A 25,336-nucleotide genomic window follows, 5' to 3' on the forward strand; every position below is an offset into this window, starting at 1 on the left:
TCTCTCTCTCTCTCTCTCTCTCTCTCTCTCTCTCTCTCTCTCTCTCTCTCTCTCTCTCTCTCTTCTCCCTATTCCCCTCTCTCCCCTCTCGTGTCTCAGTGACTGAAGGGAGGAACCTCATCCCGATGGACCCCAATGGTCTGTCAGACCCCTACGTGAAGCTCAAGCTCATCCCGGACCCCAAGAACGAAACAAAACAGAAGACCAAGACCATCCGCTCCAACCTCAACCCCACTTGGAACGAGACCTTCAACTTGTCAGTACATCATTCCTCTAGCATTAGTAGAGATTGTAGTGGTAGTAGTAGTAGTAGTAGGGGTAGTAGTAGTAGTGAGAGTAGTGGTTGTAGTAGTAGTATTATAGTAGAAATAGTAGTAGTAGTATAGTATTAGTTGTAGTAGTAGGAGTAGTATAGTAGTAGTGGTATTGAAAGTAGTGGTAGAAGAAGCTGTAGTAGGAGTTGTAGTAGTAGTATAGTGGTGGTAGTGAGAGTAGTAGTGGTAACAGAAACTGTAGTAGTAGTTGTAGTACAGTGGTAGTAGTAGTAGTAGTAGTAGCAGTACATTAGTGGTATTGAGAGTTGTAGTTGTAGTAGAAGTAGTAGTAGTACAGCAGTGGTTGTGAGAGTAGTAGTGGCAGCAGAAGCTGTAGTGGTAGGAGTGGTGATGGAAATAGTTGTTCTTGTAGTTATATGAATGAATGTATAAGTAAGTACTGAGTTTCATGGTAACATGGGACATCATTGAGGTCCTTACCTAGCAAGGTGGCCATTCTGGGTCCCCCACAATGAAAAGTTGTACTACTTGTCTTACTGCTACCGTTTACTATGGTTACCACTTGTTGTGTTTGTTCCAAGCCCAGTTCCATGCCCATTCCAAGCAGCCATCTAGCTACTTCCAGATACACCAGGGGTCTCATTTATAACCGTTGCGTACGCACAAAACGGGGCTGAAAGTGGCATACGTGACTTTCCACGCACAGGTTGTGATCTATAAAAAACTAACTTGACGGGAGAATGTGCGCAGCCCTAAGCAAACTCTGACTCATGCGTACGCATAATTTGGAGGAAAAGGAGAATTGGCGACACAGACGGTGTGGTGGTGAACTGAAGTCAGACAGAAGAAATGTAGAATGAGAAGAACGATTAGGTTTTATCATCGCCCTTCATAAGTTTAATTTCAACCCGTATCATGCGTTAAATCTATGTAATCAGAATAATTTAAGTCAACTGCGTTATTTCTCAGTTATAACTCCAGAAACATCTCCTTAGAATCGAAATGAAAATTCAAAATCTAAATTCTCTATATTTAATCCCGTCACTCCATACTGTCCACTAACGGTGTGACGGCATGGAATAAATCATCTGTCCAACATGTGTCAATAACATAATATTTTTATGTGACACTGTGAACACTTAATCAAATGTCAATGATATCCCAAGTGTGGAAATCCAAGCCACATACTCCTCATCACAATCGTTATATTATTGTCCATTCCTCTTGATGCTTTTCATGACAAATCAGGCATCAAAAAGGGGTTATGTTCAAGAACATTTTACGTGGGTGATTACAAACTGATTATCCAAGGTGTTCTCGGTCAGTCTTATTACCGTAACCCTATAAATACAGCGGTGAGCCCGTGCGTAATAATAATAATAATAATAATAATAATACATTTCATTTAGAGGCGCCTTTCAAGACACCCAAGGTCACCTTACAGAGCATATAGTCATCATACATTTTTTAAAAAACAAGACATTGTGAAAAAAAATAAAAAATAAAAAAATAAATAAACATAAGCAATAAGAAATAAATAAAACAAAAACAAGACAAAACAAAACAAAACAAAAAATGCTGCACCATGGCACCGCTGGCACTGCTGGAGGACCATGCTAATGGCAGGATTCGGAGGGAGATGGTCGACTCTTCAGGGACCATAACGATCAAAACTACTTTTCGGGCCCCCTACTCACCCAAAAGTGTCTCCGCTTCAGCCTCCGTGATATTTCGCTTTTTTGCTTATCTCAGTCCTTCTGCCATTGTTTCTGACAAGACATAATGCTTGCATCTGAATCTGTTTTATATGCAGATCGCATTCATGAGGTCGTTTGCATTGACCATTTATGGTTAAAAAGGGGCGTGTACAGGGCGGAACGTCAAGCTGATTCAGCTGCGCACAATTGTAGGCACTCTGTGATTTATAAAGCAAAGATTGCTTAGAGGTGTGCGTATGCAGGGTTTTATAAGTCTGAATATTTTTTGGCGGACGCAAAACTTGGCTTTTGGGCGTACGTACACTTTTAGTAACGATCCCACGCACAGTTTTATAAATGAGACTCCAGGCCACCAGTTTTAGGTCTTGTTTCCGCGGTCACATAGCACCAAGATGGCAGCTTGGAATGTGTGTGACATCACTCCTACTTCCGCATGATGAACAGTGTTCCTGGACTCACCTGCTCCTGTCTTCTCTCCAGCAAACTCAAGCCGACCGATAAGGACCGCAGGCTGTCTGTGGAGGTGTGGGACTGGGACCGGACCACCAGGAACGACTTCATGGGGGCTCTGTCATTCGGCGTGTCTGAGCTCATCAAGTCACCAGTCTGTGGCTGGTAAACCTCACTTCCTTTGCCTGGAACCCTATCCTCTTTTTCTGAAACCTCACTCCCTCATCTGAGAATGTACTGTACTGCATCACCTACTTTATCAGATGTAAGGAAGACAAAAAGGAAACAAAAGGAATCAACGTTTTATTATCGCTGATATGGGTTTATTTAAGCAATATCGTATTGCAGGCTTAGGCCTGATCGTAAGCTCTTATGGTTGGAAACCAGGTATTTTTTATAAACACTGGAATATGAGGGGGGCAGCACTTCTGGGGGGCATTAGTTCTTAGTCAAGTGCATCTGGGCCACTATACATCACTCGTTGTGTGGCAGGGCTGGACAAGATGTTGAAAGGATCTCTCTCTCTCTCTCTCTCTCTCTCTCTCTCTCTCTCTCTCTCTCTCTCTCTCTCTCTCTCTCTCTCTCTCTCTCTCTCTCTCTCTCTCTCTCTCTCTCTCTCTCTCTCTCTCTCTCTCTCTCTCTCTCTAGGTACAAGATGTTGTGCCAGGAGGAGGGAGAGTACTACAATGTCCCCATCTCAGAAGAGGATGATGGGAATGAGGAACTGAGGCTGAAGTTTGAGGTAAGGGTTAATCCACCTTGAGATGATGTCTGGCATCACAGTTCCAGCTGTGTCTGTTGGTCCTGAAGATTGTAGTTTCTACCGTCCTGTTGTTGTGTCTCATTAATCTGATGTCTGTCTGCTTACCAATTAACTCCATGTGCCAACCTGTAGTCTTGTGTTTGAGTTAGTAATGTCCCGATACTTCGGACAAATTTGGAATATCACATTATCTTTATCAACAGCCAATTTCTTTAATTGTGAAATTCACCATTGATTTCATCATGACGGATGAAACCGGTCTATCCTCTTTTCCTGTTGGTCTAGAAATCGATCATATCAGCGCATCCCTAGTTGTGGTGTTATAGTACCGGTTGATGAAATAATGACAAGGTCAATCAACCATGTTGGACATTTAGCACAATGAGGGCCAAACATAACTTTAATAATGAGCTCCCTCAGCCATCGTCTAGCTCCTCAAAGGGATCTGTTTGATGTCTACAGTGGCCTTATAAAAGGGCCACTGTGTCTTTACTGGATATGTGGGATTCAAGCACATATTCCCAGATGTCAGATGTGGTTATAAGGTCAGAATACAAGAGTGCAGTACCTCCCCGATCAGGATGTTTCTATAATCCACTACAAACGAGGACAAGAAGGTTTCCATAAATCTGGATTTTAGTCAGAATCAGCATTAAAAAGAGCGGGGGAGGGAGGGGAGCAAACAGCTAAAACGCACAGGAAGTGAGCCAAAACAACGGCATCGCTTACAGCGCCTTTCATTTAGATTGTTTGAACAAGGCGAAGAATTTGATATGATTATTTATAATTTATTGTCATATGTCAATACCCAAAATAACCTCGATCTTAAGAATTGACTCACTACAATAGTTATTGCACCTTTCTTTCATAACATAAGCAGACAGAGAGAGAGACAAACGCACACACACACAGGGCATCCATTAATTGCAGGACATGTTTGTATAATTAAATTCTACAATCTTTAATTATACAGTTAAAGGGAACATATTATACCACCAGGTGTGAGTTTGATTAGACATTACAAGCCATTTTGAAAATGAGTAGCTTCTGACATCACAGGTGGGTGTGTCCACCTAGACCACCTGGCTATTCACACTCACACCTGGTGGTATAATATGTCCCCTTTAAGGACCACTGTAAAAGGACTGACGAGGTGAATTATTATGGCGCTAAAGTATTTCTTTCCTTTTAGCCAGCCATTAAACGGCCGATTCACCAAAAAAACGCAAATTAATTGAAAACCTAGATTGATAATGAAGACATTGTAATTCGATTTGCTATGTAGTAGTACTATAATACTACTAGTATAGTAGTACTTATTGTCGGGTGGTCATAGTAATGGTCAGCTGATCCGTCATGCACACACACAAATTACGAGATGGACATGGACAGACACAACAATGCATTTGAGTGTAACATGCTCACAAATCTCCTCATAGCTTATCCTCCAATTTCTCCTATCATCTAATACAGCATTCTTCTATTTATGCTAGCATCTCCTCCTAGCTTCTCCTCCTAGCTTCTCTTTCTTGCTTCTCCTCCTAGCTCCTCCTTCTTGCTTCTCCTCCTAGATTGACCAGCTGGCTTCTCCTCCTAGCTTTTCTTTCTTGCTTCTCCTCCAAGCTTCTACTTCCTCCTTCTCCTCCTACTTTAACCAGCTGGCTTCTCCTCTTAGCTTCTCTTCCTTGCTTCCCTTCTGATACTTTCTCCTTGTGTTTCCTGCTAGCTTCTCCCTCCAGCAACTTACCATAGCTCCCCCCATAGCCTAATTAATTGCCTCTTCCTCTAAAGCATTGGTTCTCAAAGTGCGGAATCATTCCTGGCGGCCCGCAATGACATACATAATTATGTAAGTTATATAAAATAATAATAAAAAAATATATCAATATTAATTTAAACAAAAATAAGTGATTATAAAGAGAAAAGTCGATTCTCTCTAGCTTTCAATTAAATCCTTTTACATTTGGTAGTTTTAATCCGACTGTACATTACTTTGAAAGGCTGAACCTCAGTTTCGTGATTTAGACCTCACTTGACCTCACTCCCAGAGGTCCACGGTGCAATGTTTTTTTTGACCACTGGTATGCTGGCAGCGTTTTCCCGCCGATTCTTTTTTTCCTTTGGCGGCCCTCAGTCAAATTTTGGGTTCCTAAATTGGCCCTCAGATGTAAAAACTTTGAGAACCCCTGCTCTAAAGTTTCCGTCTCAGCAATCACCCCTTCCCAGAGCATCTCCTCACCTTCCGCAGCTGGCACCGTGTGGACCACCCCCCTCCTTTGTCTCCTTTGTCTCCTCTGTCTAATCTAATACCTGAGTTTCTCTCCTGCTCTCTTCTCTTTCCTGCCCTTAGACCTAAGGACTGCCAAATTAACTATCGCCTGAAGGTAGCTCTCATCATCGCCTCTCCTCCTCCAACTCTCCCCCTCCAACTCTCCCCCTCCAACTCTCCCCCTCCCTCATGCTCCTCCTTTCCTCTCCTCACTCCTGATTCACTTCGACTTCCTGCCTCCCTCATTATCCTTTCTCTTTTGTTGTCCTGTTCTTGCTTTGATCTCTCTCTCTCTCTCTCTCTCTCTCTCTCTCTCTCTCTCTCTCTCTCTCTCTCTCTTGCTGTCACTCTCTCTGTCACTCTCTCTCCTCTATATCATGTGGTTAGAAGTGTGTATTTGGCCGTGGTTGGCAGACCAGCAGATCAGATTCTGCTCTTTGATCATTGCCGGTCCCTCTCTCAGAATAGTTACTACCAATCAAACCTAATGTGACTTATGTCCCTGGAAATGTGACGGGAAATTGGGAGGATCGGTGTGATGATAAAGATGGAACAGTGGAAATGACCCCCCTGCTTTTGTGGAAAGATAAATCACAACGTCTTTTTCCTGTGCCTTTTTATATTCCTTTTTTATATATATATATATACTTATATACTTTTTTATCCCGCAATATAAGTTATTAGAAAGTAAAGTTTCTAGGAGATAAGTCTAGAACATGAAGAGGTCTGAATACATCTGTCTGCAGAAGAAAAAAACTACTCGTGTTCGACTTAACATACTAAAAGGGCCATGTGTAACGTGGTACAACTGATGATTGTAATGGGCTAAGATCACAAGCAGTACTGAGGGCTGCCACTAGGTTGCACCATTTCATTGCTAAGCAAGGTCCTGTTTTCAATTAAGTCTGTGTGTCCCTCTGCGTGCCAGTGTGTGCCAAGTCTCTGTGGCTGTTTTGATAATGTTGGATTCAGTTTACATTGGATTATTTGTTCTGTTATAAATTAATGAAGGACCCTTCATCAGATCTTCGGATCACTTGCATGCCCATAATAAAGTGTGAGTGAGCGGGCTGCTCTCGCTTCACTCCCAGCTCACTGTGTTTCTGTGTGTTCTAAGCTGAGGTGGACATGTTGGTTCCTTTCTCCCACTGTGGTTTCAGGCTAAGACCTTTGTGGACGACAATCAGGTGCGTGAGAACGCGCTGCGTGAGTGACGACTGCTCCTGCATTCTGGCTCGGCTGAGCTCAGCTCAGCCCAGTTGGCTCAGTTCGGCTCAGCTCGGCTCAGTCGGCTCAGTCGGCTCAGCTCCGCTCAGTTGACTCAGTCAGCTCAGCTCGGCTCAGTTGGCTCAGCTCCGCTCAGTCGGCTCAGTTCGGCTCAGCTCAGCTCTGCTGAGCTCGGCTCAGTTCGCACAGCTCTGCTAAGTTGGCTGAGTAGAGCTCAGCACAGCTCAGCTCTGCTCAGTTGGCTCAGCTCGGCTTGGTTTGGCTCTGCTGAGTTGGCTCCGCCTTCCTCAGCTCAGCTCGGCTCAGCTCAGTTGACTCAGCTCGGCTCAGCTCGGCTTAACTTGACAGGCTGGTTTCATTGGCTTAGCTTCCAGGTGTGCAGTGATGTTGAAGGTGGCTCTGCTTTCTGCTCCCCCCCAGGGTAGGGGTCGTGATGTTTTAGCTGCTGGACATTAACTAACCCTTACTGAGCAGTCTGGGTAGCTTGCCTGCCTGCCAGTGGTTAAGCATGATGTAAACACGTGGTCAAGGGGAGAGGCGATACACGGAGAGAGAGACGTTGGTGTTTTATATCCATGGCTTCCGCTGCGTGTGGTGGTCGTGATCTGTGAGTCGGCTGGCAGTGGTTGGTCGTGCGCAGCATGGTTTGGCTTTGAGAGTGTAAGAGTCTGAATCTGAATGTGTGTGGGGCATTGGGAATGTGTGTTTGTTTGTGTGGTCGTACTGTTGCATCAGAACCCATTTGCAAGCTACAAATCAAAAATTTGTGGACAAAGGTATTTTTTCACACAAGTGATGTATGATGCATGAGGTGTTCATGAAGCAGAGCATTTTAGCAGCAGGTAGGACATCTTAGAGAGGCAGTTTCAGCCTCACTGGGACTGAACACATCATGACTTGGATCTGTAAGGCTAATGAGATCCCTTTATGGAACAATGCAACAGTGAACCGTTTCACCATAGAGGCGGGATGCTAATCAACTACAACTGTGTTTAGGACACATATGGTCTCTGGGCGGAGACTGAGACACACTCTGTCCTGTCAGGGAATGGGGGATTAACTAAAACGTCACTCCTCTGGGTGGAAACGTCACATGAATTTGGCAGCAGGTTTCCACTTTCAGCCTCTGTTGAGACAAACATTAACACAACAGTCCTGTGAATGCTGATGTTTGCTGTCATTTGACATGTGTTCCGTAATGGCGTGCCAGTGTCACGACTCTATTGTCTCTGAGTCGTCTGATTGGTCCGAGGAGGGCTACTGGGGGCCGTGTGTCTTCTAAAGGTGTGAGCGTTTTGAGCGGGGGGACAGGCTTCAAGCTGTGTACACTAAACAGAATTATTCTACTTCGTTTAAGAATGCTTGATTCTGATTGGCTGGGAGAAGGGCATTAACCCGGAAGGTTGCCGGCTGACTTGTCGGTTGTACTTGCTGTTGACGGAGCACAGCGTCATCAAATAGTAGATCAATACGCCGCTTGTATTTTTTGGCATACTCGATTCTGATTGGCTGCAGGGTGTCCATTAATCCCGGATATATGGACACCTGCTAAGTAGTTCCAGTCAAATTGTCTGTTCAGCCTTCAAAACGAGAGCTGGTAAATTGTGAAAAATGCATTAAACTGTAATTAGAAAACGCGGTTATATGCTATAGACTCTATGGGCCAATTGCTGCGCATTAAAACCGTTTAAAGACCGTTGGAGTTTAACACGCAGCTGCGTTGAACGTGATTGCTGTGTAACGACTCGTACAGGATCAGCTGATTCCCAGCTGACTCGGTTTAAATCGCTTGGAAACCGGAAGTACTCTGATTTTTAGTATACCCCAGCAGATGCAGTCTTAACTTAATGGTGGATGCATTTTGTGCTATAATTACCAACAAAAACATAAGGGGAATGTATAGTGAACTTTAATATAATAAAACTATAACAAATAAAAATGCTAATAATGTTGACAAATATTATGAAATAGTCTAGGCTACTTTTTGTGGAAATCTGAGTCTGGAATCTGCCCTCACCTACGTCAATCAATTACTTGTCATTGCTAACCATTTTAGTTAAGCATTGACCTTTTTATGTTTCGTTGAATGGTATGATCCATTTTATTTTTTACAGACAAAAAATCTGTTCTTTGTAGAGTTTTAGTTGGGCACTTTAAGCAACTCCTATATTGTAGCCTGTATTCTAATGAAGGCCTATCTGGTGTAATAAGTGTAAATGTATCATACCTATTAATAATAATTCATAAAACTAATTGTGTGTGTGTGTGTCGGTTATGATGGAGCCTTGTTTCATCCTGCAAACTGGTTTAGTCTCCTCTAAAACCACGTCAGTGTCGAGATTAGACTAACACGCACAAATACGCCCTCTAGTGTTTAATGTGAATTTCTCTGAAGACACAGCAATTGAGATCAAGGTAAAACGCAGCTGCAGGTTAAACCACAAGTACATATGACACAGCAATGGGGCTTAAGACGTCACGTGACTTCTTGAGTTTAAAACCGTGTTAAACTCTCAAAAGTGGTTAGCTAGCGACAGAACAATTGCCCCTATAGTGTCTGTGGTATAAAGGCTGGGACGAATTTCAAATTATAAATATGTACACTTTATATTGAAAGTATAGAAGACCATCGCGATTCCCATTGAAACTAATGACGCGGTGATTATTCTTCAAAACAAGAGCTGGTAAATTGTGAAAACTGTAATCAGAGAATGTGGTTATATAATATAATAATAATATTCATAAATGAAATTTATATAGCGCTTAATATGGTACTCTAAGACGCTTTACATATTGCCCTATCAAAACTATGTAAACAGATTAGGAATAAAAGAAAAACAGAGAAGAATAAGGTGGGAGTTTGGTGGGGAAGGCTAGTGTAAAAAGGTATGTTTTGAGTGCAGATTTGAAAGAAGAGAGGGTTGGAGAGGCTTTGTTGTGGGAGGGGAGTGAATTCCAAAGGGTGGGGGCAGCAACTGAGAAGGACAACTTGTAGCAGGTTGGCAGAGATGGACCTGAGGAATCGGGAGGGGGCGTGGTGATGGAGGAGGTCGGCAAGGTAGGGGGGTGCTAGGCTGTTCAGGGCCTTGTAGGTGATGAGAAAGATCTTGAAGTTGATTCAGTGTTGAATTGGAAGCCAATGGAGTTCACGGAGGACAGGTGTGATGTGTTCTCTGGAGCAGGTACCAGTGAGGAGGCGTGCAGCTGAGTTCTGGAAATATTGAAGTTTTTTGAGGACTTTGTTGGCAGTGCCGTAGAGAAGACCATTGCAGTAGTCAAGCCTGGATGAAATGAAAGCGTGGATGACTGTCACAGCAGCGGTAGTTGACAGGTTGGGGCGGAGGCGGGCGATGTTTCGGAGGTGGAAAAAGGCAGTTTTGGTAATATGGTTAACATGGGGGAGGAAGGAGAGAGTGGGGTCCAGGATAACTCCCAGGTTACGGATTTTGGTGGAGCGGGTGATGGTGGAGCCGTCAATGTTAAGGGTGAAGTTCTGAGTGGAGTGAGTGAGGGTGTCAGGACCAATGATGAGGATTTCGGATTTGTTGGAGTTGAGTTTGAGAAAGCTGTTTTGCATCCAGGACTTGATGTCAGTCAAACAGTTGGAGAGGGTTGAGAGGGTGGAAGGACTGATGGTTTTGGAGGGGAGGTAAAGCTGTTTGACATCGGCGTAACAGTGGAACCGGAGTCCATTCTGACGGAGGATCTGACCAAGAGGAAGCATGTACAGAATGAAGAGGAGTGGACCAAGCACAGAACCCTGGGGGACACCGTGGATGAGAGGAGTAGTGGCTGATTGACAATTGTTGATGGCGATGAATTGATGTCTGTCGGAGAGATAGGATCCAAGCCAGGAGAGGGCGGTGCCAGTGATGCCAAGGGTGGATTGGAGACGGGAGAGGAGAATGGAGTGATTGATCGTGTCAAAGGCAGCACTGAGGTCAAGGAGGATGAGGATATTGAGGGAGCCAGTGTCAGAGGATAGCAGAAGGTCATTGGTCACTTTGAGGAGGGCAGTTTCTGTACTGTGTTTGGAGCGGAAACCGGATTGGAAGAGTTCAAAGAGGTCGTTGGTGTCAAGGTAGGTGATGAGTTGTTTGGCAACAACACGTTCCAGGATTTTAGACAGAAAAGGTAGATTGGAGATGGGGCGGTAGTTGTTAGGGGAATCGGGATCCAGGCCGGGTTTCTTTAGTACGGGGGTGACTGATGCAAGCTTTAGGGAGGAGGGGACATGGCCGGAGGATAGAGAGGAGTTTACAGTGTTAGTGGTGAGGGTGGAGAGAATGGGGAGACAGGCCTTTAGAAGTGTGGTGGGGAGCGGGTCCAAGTTGCAGGTTGTTGATTTCATGGTTGAGACTATGGAGGAAAGATCAGAGGAGGTGATGGTAGCAAATGTGGAGTAGGATTGACCGCTGGTTAGGGGGGGATCCGGTTTGGGACGTATGGCGGGGTCGATGGTCAACTGGCTCTGGATTGTGCTGATTTTATCATTGAAGAAGGATAGGAAGCTATTGCATTTTTCAACTGAGAAGGAGTGAGAGATGGTGTCCAATGGCTTGAGGAGTGTGTTAATGGGGTTGAAGAGGGTCCTTGGATTGCTGCTGCCAGACTGGATGATTCCTGAGTAGTAGGAGGAGCGGGCTGAGTTCAGGGTGTCGTTGTATAGCTGGAGGTGTTGTTTGTACATTTCCTGGTGGACGGTAAGACCTGTTTTGTGGGCAAGCAGTTCCAGTTGGCGTCATTTGGATTTGAGATGGCGGAGTTCGTCAGTGTAACATGGGGCTGAGCTGGAGAATGAGACCAATTTAGACTGAACAGGTGCAAGCTTGTCAAGGCAGGATGAGAGGGATGAGTTATAGCAGTTAACCAGGTAGTCGGGGGAGTTGTTGTGGGTGATGGTGAGTTTAGCGATGGACTCAGAAAGACATGTTGAAAGAGAGGATGGGTTGATGGATTTGAGGTTGCGGAAAGTGATGGTGCGTTTTTGCTTCTCATGGGGGGAGGGAGTCTGAGTTTGAAAAGTAATGGCCAGATGGTCGGAGATGTGGAGGTTGTTACTGGCCAGGTGACTGATTGTGATGCCAGTGGAACAGACCAGATCCAGGGTGTGGCCTTTGTTATGAGTTGGAAAATCGATGTGTTGGGTGATGTTGAAGAATGAAAAGATTACCAGAAGTTCGATTACGGGTTTGCAGACAGAGGAGTCCACATGAATGTTGAAATCGCCCAGGAGGAGAACGGATGGAGACATAGCACAGATCTGGGTAAGGAATGCAGATAAATCAGGGGGAAAGGCAGAGTTGGGCTTAGGGGGACGGTAAATGACTGCAATGACCAGGGGCTTGGGACCAGACAGTTTAAAAGAAAGGGATTCAAATGAAGAAGGGGTTGGGATGGATGTTGCACTGGTTTTGATGTCATGGTGATGGATGATGGCAATTCCACCGCCAGAATGGAGTATCCAGGGGGCGTGGCTTGATTGAGTGAAAAATAGTCGTGGGTTTTTGCCAGGTTTCAGTGAGACAGCGAAAATCCAGTGCTGAATCAGAAAAAAATTCACTGAGGAGAAGTCCTTTTTTATTAAGTGAACGGGTGTCGAGAAGTGCACATTTCAGATGAGATGAGTTTTTGTTGGTGACGGGTTGAGGAGCTCTGGGCCCCGTTTCCCGAAAGCATCGTTAGCCTAAGTGGATCGCAGAGTGGGTCGTATGAGCATCTTACAGTTTTCAGACCGTTTCCCGAAAGCATCGTTGGTAATGAACGTCTTGAAAACGCTCGTAGCTAACGAGTGCTCCAGGGTACTCGTAGGACGCTAAGAGCGTTGTTAGCCTACTATAGAGTGAACTCATTATTGCATGCGGGTGTCTTCATTCATAAAAAATGAAAACATTCGGGAGTATGCAATAATACAAATTATTCTAAAGAGGTCAGAGACTCCGTGCACAGCCCCGCCTTCCCCAGTGAACCAAGAAACCCCGCGCCGTGACGAACGGGGGATTTAACCCCCTCGGTTTGACACAGGAAACTTGAGACAAGAAGGTGAAATCGCCGGGCGTGCCAAGCTGCGACCGAACCGGCTCGGCAGTGTAGAAAGACCTATAGCCAGGGTTCGAGTTAGGTGGGAGCCAGTGGGAGCTGAGCTCCCATAGAGAGAGGTCTGGCTCCCATGAAAGCAGTAAACTCAAATATATGTGGGGGTCTCGGAAAATACAGCAGCATATTATTGTAATTACCAATAAAGCTATTTTCCCTTCCACATGCAGAGTTATATTGACGTTAAGTGGGATAATAGAACGCCGGTCATTATCGGGAAAATAATCCCATACAGGGCGAACCGGACACCGATTCGAAACGGAGGTGCTTCGATAATTTATTATTTATTTTCGATAATGAGCGGCTACTTGCCAAACGAAAAAAAAAGGTGTTTTTGTTTTTACAATTTATTCGTTACCAACTTACCATACGTAGTGTTGATCAGCAGAGAAATAGTTAGCCAAAGACGTTGACGTCGCTTAGCAACCGAAGAAGCTGGCGTTGTTGTGAAGGGCCCATGCAAGTGAACGGAGCGTTCCACGGCATTGAGAAGAGCCGTGTCATAATAGCCCATATTTACGTCCTATATCAGATAAAGTCGGCTCTCTTGCTGCGCAAAATATATGTTTAAAAAATCAGCAGATTAAGATAAATGTAGTTGTCACACAAGCTATTTTGGATGTTTGTAATTTGGAATTATTTCAGGGGGGGAAATGCCGTGAATAAATGTATGCACAGTGCATTCAGGATTAGGACTGATATATATGTCGGCCTAGGCTTAATCAATTGTGTTTTAATATCTTTGGCATTCATATTATTGCAATCTATTCTTTTCATAGGCTACTCTGCGGTTGGCCTTGATGGGGAGATATTTTAACCCTTTTTAACCCCATTTTCCTCCGACATTCCTGCGTCTCCCCCTGCGTCATAGCCCGTTTCAGAATCATGTCAGCGGACAGGTACGATCCTACGATCGTCGTGAGTGCAGCGAATGCGCTTTCACGTTAAGAGGAGTTTCGGGAAACGCTCCAAAGAAATTATCGATGGTTCGAAAGATCCATCGGGAGAATGATCTTACGAGCGAAGATCCATCGTTATCGGGAAACGGGGCCCTGGGTAGCGGAGTGAGATAAACAGTGCGCACGGTGTGGTTGTAATGTTGATGACGTCGTGTCTTTGGCGGGTGCCGATTGGCCCACAGTGAGGAAATGGAATTTTCTGAGCCGGAGTAAACAAACGTCCTCCGGCTGCCTCTGTGGACATATCGTGGCCGACGAAGGAGTCCGAGTTTTTTGATTGTGTTGTATATAATGTGTCCGGGAGGAGTGCCTGGTGAAGAGCGTAGTTGGAGGAGCTCGGAGATGGAGTGCCAGTGTTTAAGCAGGGGCTGATGATGGAGGGCCGGGTTGTAGCAGCCAGCTAGCATGTAGTCACCCCGCAATGGCTCACCCGGCAGCCAGCTAATCAATGACCCAGCGCTACAGGCAGGTCCCGGACAGCTGACAGCAGTGGCACGGACAGGTAGCATCCAGCTAGTCACCAGCTGGCTAGCTAGCGACCAGTTTCCAGGGGTAGAAGGGGAGAATTGTAGTCCGATCCGAGGTCCAGAAGGGTTTCAGACAGAAGATGTAGAAAGTAAGCAAAATAAAACTAATAAACAGTTAAAAGAATAGTAAGATAAATTAAAAAAAAATCTCAAAAAAATAATGTTCAGAATGATGTTCAGAGCGGGAAGCGCAACCCAGTCGCCAAGAAAAAACTTTGACGGTGTACGTTTCCATGAATACTGGATACGTAGCATTTCAACGTAAAAAATAGCGTGTTATACCTACAGTATCCACGCGTGCCGCTGTGGAGGCGGGTTTCGGGGTTTGGGTTTCACGGCTTTCGCGGCAAATTGTGGACACGATTGTTCAGGGGGGGGGGGATGTAGACTGTTGTTGACCGGGGAGGGAGGGGGGGGAGACACGTTTGTTGAGGGGGGGGGGGGGGGGACACGATTGTAGGGGGGGGGGGGGGGAGACACGTTTGTAGGGGGGGGGCACGCTCGACAACAAGAGTTGGTTTTTGTTGAACGCTCGACAACGAGAGTTGTTTTTTATTGAACGAGACTTCAACACGGAACAGCTGCACGAAACGATGGTCACGTCACTCTCGGTGACGGTGTCGACAACAATGAACACACGAACAATGTTAATAGAACAACACACAACCACATAACATCCCGAACCCATTAACCCCACTTAATCCTAACAACAAAACAAGTTAACAAAAGCCCCTTTTGTCAACTGACAACCCCAATTCCCAGAATCCCCCGCGGCACCGGAACACGGCGTAGCCTATATTAATCTTTATTATCTGAATGGGAAATGCAATATTTTAGGACAGATACACCATTAAACGCGTTTCTAATGACATTTCTAGCGAGAAATGTACATTTTCCTTACATAATCTTCAGTCAGTCAATGTGTATGATCTTTATTAATCTTTATTATCTGAATGGGAAATGCAATATTTTAGGACCGATTCAACGTTAAACGTGTTTCTAATAACATTTCTAGCGAGAAATATACTTTTTACTTGCATAATCTTCAGTCAGTGATTGTGTCTGATCTTTAGTTTTATAGTTATTAGGATTTGATCGGCTCGCTCGCATGTTTCAACGACGTCAGGTTGTTAGGGACGCTGCTTTCGCTAAACTAGCAGCTCACGTGCTTCCTGCGTTTGTGTTATTAAACTGTTACTTTATGTAACTTTTAATGATATCATCTGGTTAGAAACACGTATATCTGAGGGCCAACCCAGTCGCCAAAAGCATACGTTGACAGTGTACGTTTCGTGAACACTGGATTACGTCGCATTTCAACATAAAATAGCGTGTTATACACACACACACACGCACACACACACACACACAAGCACACACACGCACACGCACGCACAGACACACAGACACACACACACACACACACACACACACACGCACACGGTGCATTTCGCTGCTAAAACAACAACAAAAAAATATTCCCTCAAATATTATTACTTTCAAAACGTTGGCCAAAATGTTCAATAATATCATTTTTTATTTGGGATGCTTCTAGGACATTTTGGGTGGATTTTGAACTGTATGTGGGCAGCACGTTTTTTGCAGGACCTGGCAACCCTGCGCTGTTGCCCAAGATCTGGATCCACCACCCCCCCCCCCCCCCCCTAAATAAATACTATGGCAGAATAAAGAATAAATTCATGCATTATCATTAAACTTGAACATTTGTTTTTACAGTAGATTGGTGGAGGGATGACGTATGTTGGCCAACCCGGAAGTTAGCGTCGCCCTGGGTTCCCTTGACAAAAAGCCAACGGGTTTTTCCATTGGATTTTGGATTATTGCAGAAAAATTAGCATCTTTGAAGCACCTCCTCAAAAACTGAAAATAAATAAATAAAAAGAACCGTTTTCCAAAGAACGAAATGTAAACCAATGCATTCTGAATGGGAGTGTTTCTCCGATTTTTCCATGCTACACAGAACGAAATGTAAACCCATGCAAATAAAGACTTCATGGTCATAATAATTTAAATATCATTAATCTCCTGAGTGTGTTGGGTGGTATTCTATTTTTTTCAACGGGGCTGCATCCAGTCACTTGACCGTCATGGTTGCTATGGTGGTTGCTATCGACCGCCCCCTCTAATCCTTACATGGCTCTAAAAACCACGCGGCAAAGGAGCTGCCGTAAATTGTGTTGTTTTTGTCGTAAACTGGGGTCTGACGGTTAAAAAATAGACAGATATTCCGAGGTATCCTTAAAAGGCAGCTTGGATGTTTTTATTTTCTGCAGTTTAGACTTCTTCTATAACCTATTTTTGAAAGCAAAACACCAAGTTCATTGATTTAACGAGGCAGGGTTATTTGAAACAATTTATTCAATAAATATTTGTGAGAGGTCATTCCTTCTCCTGAGTTTGCTTCCTATTTATGTCTAGTGTACACCCCTACTGTCCAAAAGCATCCCCCCCCCCTCCCCATATGGATTTGGAGAGTTGTTGCCACGTCCCAGTGGTGGAAGTATCATATAATATGAAAGAGGGAATTCAATTATACTACAATGATCAATTAGGAGGCCGAAGCCCTAAAGGAAGTGATGCAATAGGTGACTGAGGCGAGAACATTTAAGTAAACTGTACCTTGGGGTCTCTTATATATCAAAGGGGGTTTCAAAGGACGCATACGCTTCAACCTGTGGCTCCAGCCCTACAGGAAATGACTCAGCAAGTGCTCCATCTCGTTGCACCTGCACCCAGCGGCTCGCTTGCAAGATTTTGGCCTGAAGTTCTTCCCAGACCTATACCCTAACAGTCTGAGAATCTGAGAATCAGGCCTCTCTTCAATAATGACAAAATGTTATGAGAGAAATACAGATTAACTTTTTGTTATCTCATAAGCGGCGTGGTGCCGGCTCCTTTTGACCTTTGACCTGAAGTTGACCATTGTTTCAAATAACCCTGCCTCGTTAAATCAATGAACTTGGTGTTTTGCTTTCAAAAATAGGTTATAGAAGAGCCATGTGGTTTTTAGAGCCATGTAAGGATTAGAGGGGGCGGTCGATAGCAACCACCATAGCAACCATGACGGTCAAGTGACTGGATGCAGCCCCGTTGAAAAAAATAGAATACCAGCCAACACACTCAGGAGATTAATGATATTTAAATTATTATGACCATGAAGTCTTTATTTGCATGGGTTTACATTTCGTTCTGTGTAGCATGGAAAAATCGGAGAAACACTCCCATTCAGAATGCATTGGTTTACATTTCGTTCTTTGGAAAACGGTTCTTTTTATTTATTTATTTATTTTCAGTTTTTGAGGAGGTGCTTCAAAGATGCTAATTTTTCTGCAATAATCCAAAATCCAATGGAAAAACCCGTTGGCTTTTTGTCAAGGGAACCCAGGGCTACGCTAACTTCCGGGTTGGCCAACATACGTCATCCCTCCACCAATCTACTGTAAAAACAAATGTTCAAGTTTAATGATAATGCATGAATTTATTCTTTATTCTGCCATAGTATTTATTTAGGGGGGGGGGGGGGTGGTGGATCCAGATCTCGGGCAACAGCGCAGGGTTGCCAGGTCCTGCAAAAAACGTGCTGCCCACATACCGTTCAAAATCCACCCAAAATGTCCTAAGCATCCCAAATAAAAAATGATATTATCGGCCATTTTGGCCAACGTTTTGAAAGTAATAATATTTGAGGGAATATTTTTTTGTTGTTGTTTTAGCAGCGAAATGCACCGTGCGTGTGTGTGTGTGTGTGTGTGTGTGTGTGTGTGTGTGTGTGTGTGTGTGTGTCTGTGCGTGCGTGTGCGTGTGTGTGCTTGTGTGTGTGTGCGTGCGTGTGTGTGTATAACACGCTATTTTATGTTGAAATGCGACGTAATCCAGTGTTCACGAAACGTACACTGTCAACGTATGCTTTTGGCGACTGGGTTGGCTCTCAGATATACGTGTTTCTAACCAGATGATATCATTAAAAGTTACATAAAGTAACAGTTTAATAACACAAACGCAGGAAGCACGTGAGCTGCTAGTTTAGCGAAAGCAGCGTCCCTAACAACCTGACGTCGTTGAAACATGCGAGCGAGCCGATCAAATCCTAATAACTATAAAACTAAAGATCAGACACAATCACTGACTGAAGATTATGCAAGTAAAAAGTATATTTCTCGCTAGAAATGTTATTAGAAACACGTTTAACGGTGAATCGGTCCTAAAATATTGCATTTCCCATTCAGATAATAAAGATTAATAAAGATCATACACATTGACTGACTGAAGATTATGTAAGGAAAATGTACATTTCTCGCTAGAAATGTCATTAGAAACGCGTTTAATGGTGTATCTGTCCTAAAATATTGCATTTCCCATTCAGATTTCCCATTCACTTTTGCTAATGACTTCACATCACTTCTGGACTGTCTTGGCATTACGCAACATATCAACCTCCCAACCCATAACAAAGGTCACATTCTGGATTTAATCTGCTGCACTGACATCACTCCCACTAACCTTGTTGTCATTGATTTCCCCATCTCCGACCACAAAGCTGTACTTTTTGACATTCATACCCAACTACACAAAACCAAGGAACAACGGACCATCTCCTTCAGAAACATCAAACTTATCAACACCACAGACCTCTCCACCATGATCAGCTCCTACCCCAACCCTCCCCCAGCTTCCTCCCTGACTGACCTGGTGACTCACTACAATAACTGCCTCTCCTCCTCCCTCACCACCCTGGCCCCCCTGAAAACCCGCTCAGTCTCATTCACCCACACTGCTCCCTGGTTCACTCCTCATCTGCGCCAGCTCAAAGCCACTGGTCGTCGACTGGAGCGACTCTACAATAAGACTCAACTCACTGTACACCGCCAAATGTATTCGGACCACCTCCATCACTACAAGAATGCCCTCACCACTGCCAAAACTTCATACTACTCCAACCTCATCAACACTGGTACAGGCAACAGCAGAGTCCTCTTCTCAACAGTCAACCACTTACTTCAGCCTCCTAAATCTCTCCCTCCAGATATTTCCACCACCCAATGCACTGCGTTCCTTGACTTCTTCAGCTCTAAAATCAACACCATTCACCAACAACTGGCCTCATCTCGCACCCCCTCTGATGACCCACCCTGGATGATCACCTCTGGCCAACCTCTCATCAGCCTCTCTGACTTCACCCTAGTAACAGAACAGACCGTTTCAGAACTCATCCGCAAAGCCAAAACCACCACCTGTCAACTCGATCCTCTTCCCACCTCCCTTGTCAAAGCATGTCTTCCGTCCATCTCCCCCATGATCACCAACATAATTAACTCCTCCCTCACTACTGGTACTGTACCCCCCACTCTCAAGCTGGCTGCCATCACTCCCATCCTGAAAAAACCTGGTGCTGACCCAACTGACCTTAACCATTACCGGCCCATCTCCAATCTCCCTTTCATCTCCAAAACACTTGAAAGGGTGGTTGCCGCACAACTACAGTCTCACCTCGACATTAACAATCTCCACGAACCGTTCCAATCTGGCTTCCGTCCAAAACACAGCACTGAAACAGCCCTAGTCAAAATCACCAACGACCTCCTCCTTGCAGCCGACTCTGGATTACTCACCATTCTCATCCTCCTCGATCTCAGCGCAGCATTCGACACCATCTCCCACCCTCTGCTCCTTGACCGCCTAGCTGGTATTGGGATCACTGGTGCTGCACTCTCCTGGTTTACATCCTACCTCACCGGCCGTCAACAATTTGTTCAACTAAGCAACCACAAGTCTGGGTGTTCAGGTGTCTCACTAGGTGTCCCCCAGGGGTCAGTCTTGGGTCCACTCCTCTTCACCACTTACCTCCTCCCGCTGGGCACACTCCTCCGTCACCATGGGGTCCATTTTCACTGCTACGCTGACGACACACAGGTCTACATCTCCACCAAACCCACCGCTGCCATCCCCCCCACCTCCCTCATCACGTGCCTGGAAGAGATCCGGAGCTGGTTGAGCAGGAACTTCCTGAAACTCAATGGAAACAAGACCGAGGCCCTGCTCATCAGATCCAAATCCACCCTCACTAAATCACAACACACCCCAGCTCCACTCATAATTATCGATGGATTCCCAGTACCCTTCTCCTCCAAAGTCAAGAGCCTCTGCATCATCCTGGACAACACCCTCTCATTCGCACCCCATATTCACAACATCACCCGGACTGCATTCTTCCACCTCCGCAACATCGCCAGACTCCGCCCATCACTGACCCAATCCAGCACTGAAATCCTAGTTCACTCATTTGTCACATCACGCATAGACTACTGCAACGCCCTCCTCACCGGACTCCCCACCAAACTCATCAACAGACTGCAGATCATTCAGAACTCAGCCGCCCGGATCATCACCCGCACCAAATCATCTGACCACATCACCCCTGTCCTCATTCAACTTCACTGGCTCCCAGTACACTACCGTATCCATTACAAAACCCTACTCCTCACCTACAAAGCTCTCCACAACCTAGCCCCCAGTTATCTCTGCGACCTCCTCCAAGAATACACTCCCTTCCGCTCAACCTCTGCTGGACTACTATGTATCCCCACATCACGACTCACTACAATGGGTGCCCGGTCATTCAGCTGTTCAGCACCCAGGCTCTGGAATTCCCTCCCCCCACACATAAAACAGTCAGACACCATTACAACCTTCAAGTCACAACTCAAAACTCACCTGTTCAAACTCGCACACAACGTCTAACTGATCACTGTTTTGATTGTTTTTTTTTGTTTTGTTTTGTTTTGTCTTGTTTTTGTTTTATTTATTTCTTATTGCTTATGTTTTTTATTTATTTTTTTCCACAATGTCTTGTTTTTTAAAAAATGTATGATGACTATATGCTCTGTAAGGTGACCTTGGGTGTCTTGAAAGGCGCCTCTAAATGAAATGTATTATTATTATTATTATAGATAATAAAGATTAATATAGGCTACGCCGTGTTCCGGAGCCGCGGGGGATTCTGGGAATTGGGGTTGTCAGTTGACAAAAGGGGCTTTGGTTAACTTGTTTTGTTGTTAGGATTAAGTGGGGTTAATGGGTTCGGGATGTTATGTGGTTGTGTGTTGTTCTATTAACATTGTTCGTGTGTTCATTGTTGTCGACACCGTCACCGAGAGTGACGTGACCATCGTTTTGTACAGCTGTTCCGTGTTGAAGTCTCGTTCAATAAAAAACAACTCTCGTTGTCGAGCGTTCAATAAAAACCAACTCTCGTTGTCGAGCGTGCCCCCCCCCTACAAACATGTCTCCCCCCCCCCTCAACAAACGTGTCCCCTCCCCTTCAACTAACGTGTCCCCCCCCCCCCCTACAATCGTGTCCGTCCCCCCCCCTCAACAAACGTGTCTCTCCCCCCCCCCCCTCCCCGGTCAACAACAGTCTACCTCCCCCCCCCCCCTAAACAATCGTGTCCACAATTTGCCGCGAAAGCCGTGAAACCCAAACCCCGAAACCCGCCTCCACAGCGGCACGCGTGGATACTGTAGGTATCCACGCGTCCTACTGTAGGTATCCACGACTTGGCAACTCCCGTTGCCAAGTCGTATCTAAGGTCCGTCCTATTTACTGGAGGAGTGAACAACGTTTCTGTTGCATAAGAACCTTCCGGGAGGGTAATGATTATTCCAGGTATATGACAGGGTGATAACAGTGGAATTTGATTTCTCTATTGTTAGTTCCATGCCTCAATATGACAGGTGGATAACAGTGGGATTGTATGTATACATTGTTAGTTCCATACCATAATGTGACAGGGTGATAGCAGTGGGATTTGATGTGTATATTGTTAGTTTCATGCCTCAATATGACAGGGTGATAACAGTGGGACTTGATGTGTTTATTTTTGACAAACTGCTCCAGTTGAATGTGGTCTTTGGTTTGCTTAGTTGGCTTTGTGTTCTACTGGTGCAGAAGGCCAAGCTGGGACCACAGAAAAAGGTGATCACCCCGGACGACGACAACCACTCTGCCTACGTGCCCTCCAGCAACCTGGACCGGGTCAAGCTGGAGGACTTCCACTTCCTGGCGGTGCTGGGGAAAGGCAGCTTCGGCAAGGTAGGCCACCAACGCATTTAGGCCTACATGATGACTCTAAGAAACATAGAGAAAACCAATGAGCAAAGGTAGGCCACTGACGCATTTAGTCCTACATGATGACTCAATGAAACACAGAGATTACCAATGAGCCAAGGTAGGCCACCGACGCCTGCATGATGACTCTCTAAGTATAAGGAAACACAAAGAGAACCAATGAACACAAAAAAATATGTTGGATATGTCTGTCTCTCACCCAAGGTAATGCTGGCGGAGATGAAGACGTCCCTGGAGCTTTACGCCATCAAGATCCTGAAGAAGGACGTGGTGATCCAGGACGACGACGTGGAGTGCACCATGGTGGAGAAGAGAGTGCTGGCTCAGCAGGACAAGCCTCCCTTCCTCACCCAGCTCCATTCCTGCTTCCAGACCGAGGTACTTACCCCCCCCCCCCCCCCCCCCCCCTCCCAGGATCTGCTCCCTTCCTCCCTCACTTCTGCTTCCAGACCCAGGTAGTTACCCCCCCAAGGACACGCCTCCCTTCCTCCAAAACTCCTGCTTCCAGACCACGCCCCAACCACAACGAGTTCTACCAGCATCCAATGCGGAAGTGACAAACATTGCAGTAGCACCGGGTGGCCACTATGAGGTGGTACCAAAATTGACCAATTCTTTGTTGACGCACTTGTTAAACAGGCCGTTTTCGCCTTAATAAACCTATTTACAGCCTTCTAGTCAGTATATTTAGTTCATATCTCCATGACAACACTGAGGTGGGTGAATTTTCTTTTAGCAGGCTAGTTTATATTTTATTGGAGGTTACAATTTATGAATAATTAGGGGCGCGGCCTCTTGAGTGACAGCTAGCAGCTGACCCTCACCTCGCCTCGGAGGTTCGTTTTCAGGATTAGCATGCTATCTCCGTCATCTTGACCTCGACTGCGTTCGTTCCTATTGTTCATTCCGGGGTCAAGATGCCTTGCTCTGCGGTCAACTGTACCAACCGATCGTTTAAAAACTAATGAGCTATGAGCTAATTCGGTGTCCGTCACCCAGATGGTGGTACCTCCCGCCCCCCGACCTCACATCACTGCCCTTTTTTGGTTAGAGCTAATGAGGCGGAGTCGAACTATGACAAGATGGCAACACTCATAAGCCAAGGAGTTTGGATGCAGTTGGGATAACTGAGGTCTGCCCGGATGCTACATCCATTTTATATACTATCTATGTTCCATACCCAGGTACCATACCCACTGCCGAACCTGAAAGGCTGAGAGAGAGTGAGACTGAGAGAGTGAGAGGGAGGGAGGATTCTTAGGGGGCGTTAACCATTTCTGAGGCATGCTTCAGATATTGCTTAATCAAATTCTTCATCAAAACCTGTTTGTTGTCGTTGTCCTCTTCTTGTTCTTCTTGCTTGGGGGACTGTTATCTGACATACACCTGAAGGTATACTCAGGTCATACTCAGAGCCCAGTCCCAGCCTAGCTTAGTGGTAAGGGAGTTGCCCTAACCACAACCCTAGACCATGTCAGAGAACTAGCTGGTTATTGTGTACAGTATAGGATGATAGACATGCTTCAGTTCACGTGTATTGCTAGGAAGAAGAGAACAGAGGTCTGGTGAAAGTAGAGAGAAGTTAATCAAAGTGAGTGCTGGAGAGAGGAGAGCTTATTGTGGTGGACTACAGAAAGCATATCTTAGTGTTACGTAAAAGAGGAGAGTTGAGATTGTAACGACCTTAGGGGAATATCCTGCAACAAGAGATTTCAGAGTGAGACTCCTAGAGCAAGGCCTGGTTGAAAACAATAGAAAACATACAGGATCAAGTGAAATGTAAAGAAACAAGCTATATCTCGCTGTAGGTATCCATTCCATGATGAAGGAACATAATCTTAGACTATCATTGGCTAAACTAACTTGTTGAGGAAGTGTATAGATGGGAAGTAATGCCCCCTAGGGATAATATTGCAGTCCGTTTTTGCACATAATGGCTGCAGCGTTCTTGATCAATACTTTTGGGTTCACCTTTTGGCAAGCCTTTTTTCATAATACGTTTTATGAGACACACTGAAGACAATTGACAGGGAGGTAAAGCTGCTGACTGAAGTGGATCAGTCTTCTGTTTGTGTAGGAATAGTAATGTTATCTGATCTTGACTTTTTTTTAATGGTACGAACACAAACGCAATATTGTTTATGCACACAGATTTTTTATAATTTATTTCACTCTCTTTCCAATCTCTCCCTCTCGATTTCACCTCTAGGATCGCCTTTACTTTGTGATGGAGTTTGTGAATGGAGGAGACCTCATGTACCACATCCAACAAGTTGGCAAGTTCAAGGAGCCCCAGGCTGTGTAAGTTTATTCCAGGCCTAGATGCAATTCATGCTCTCATAATCCTATACAGACCATGCATCATGTTTTACTGGTTTTTCTGTGTGTTCTCTGTGACTCGTTCAAACTGCTGTGTCTCTGTGTGTTCCTCATCACAGCTTCTACGCAGCAGAGATCGCTGTGGGCCTCTTCTTCCTGCACAGCAAAGGAGTGATATACAGGTAAGGCCAGCCTTCTGTCACATGGGTGTTTTAAAAGGACGAAAAAACACACACACGCATACGCACGCATACAGGCACACACACACACACACACTTAGCCCCTAAACCTACATGCGCAGGGCTGTACAGTGCGACAGTTTTGATCGCATTTGCTATGGAAATATTTAGCGTGCGAAGATAAATAGAAGTCCACTCGCACCGGTGCGAAAGGGTGAGAAGGACCCGTGGCGAAAAAAAATGCGTCTTTCTGTACGGCTTTCAATGGCACCACTAAGCGCGAGTGTGTGGGAGCATGATGGGAGCGTTGAATGTTGGGAAATGTATTTTGAGTCTCGCCAGTTCCGCTCAACTACTAAAAATAAAGATGGAAACTTGGAAAAAAAATCCACGTATGGAAGAGATTGA

The 25,336-nt window shown here is 45.2% G+C and overlaps 1 protein-coding gene and 1 long non-coding RNA gene across 4 annotated transcripts in view; both read left to right on the top strand.

Annotated features, from left to right (window-relative positions):
• prkcaa (protein kinase C, alpha, a) overlaps window positions 1-25,336 on the top strand; it is a 230,556-nt gene that overhangs the window by 146,177 nt on the left and 59,043 nt on the right. For 2 of the 3 annotated variants that reach the window (XR_009524626.1, XM_060046126.1), the window contains exons 6-13: window positions 100-256; window positions 2,474-2,608; window positions 3,092-3,185; window positions 6,636-6,662; window positions 22,251-22,394; window positions 22,635-22,808; window positions 24,640-24,731; window positions 24,869-24,931. Coding sequence is in view for 2 of the 3 variants with exons in the window: in XM_060046126.1 (XP_059902109.1) it covers window positions 100-256; window positions 2,474-2,608; window positions 3,092-3,185; window positions 6,636-6,662; window positions 22,251-22,394; window positions 22,635-22,808; window positions 24,640-24,731; window positions 24,869-24,931 (886 nt within the window). In the remaining variant the exon portion in view is untranslated. The remainder of the gene's footprint in view (window positions 1-99; window positions 257-2,473; window positions 2,609-3,091; window positions 3,186-6,635; window positions 6,663-22,250; window positions 22,395-22,634; window positions 22,809-24,639; window positions 24,732-24,868; window positions 24,932-25,336) is intronic. The other variant, XM_060046127.1, reaches the window with a different exon arrangement.
• Window positions 9,744-14,348, top strand: LOC132453343 (uncharacterized). Its single transcript, XR_009524631.1, has 2 exons — window positions 9,744-12,902; window positions 12,969-14,348. It is a non-coding gene; the product is annotated as an uncharacterized LOC132453343 (long non-coding RNA).

This window comes from Gadus macrocephalus, chromosome 3 (genome assembly GCF_031168955.1).
Source record: "Gadus macrocephalus chromosome 3, ASM3116895v1".
NCBI classification, from domain to species: Eukaryota; Metazoa; Chordata; class Actinopteri; order Gadiformes; family Gadidae; genus Gadus; species Gadus macrocephalus.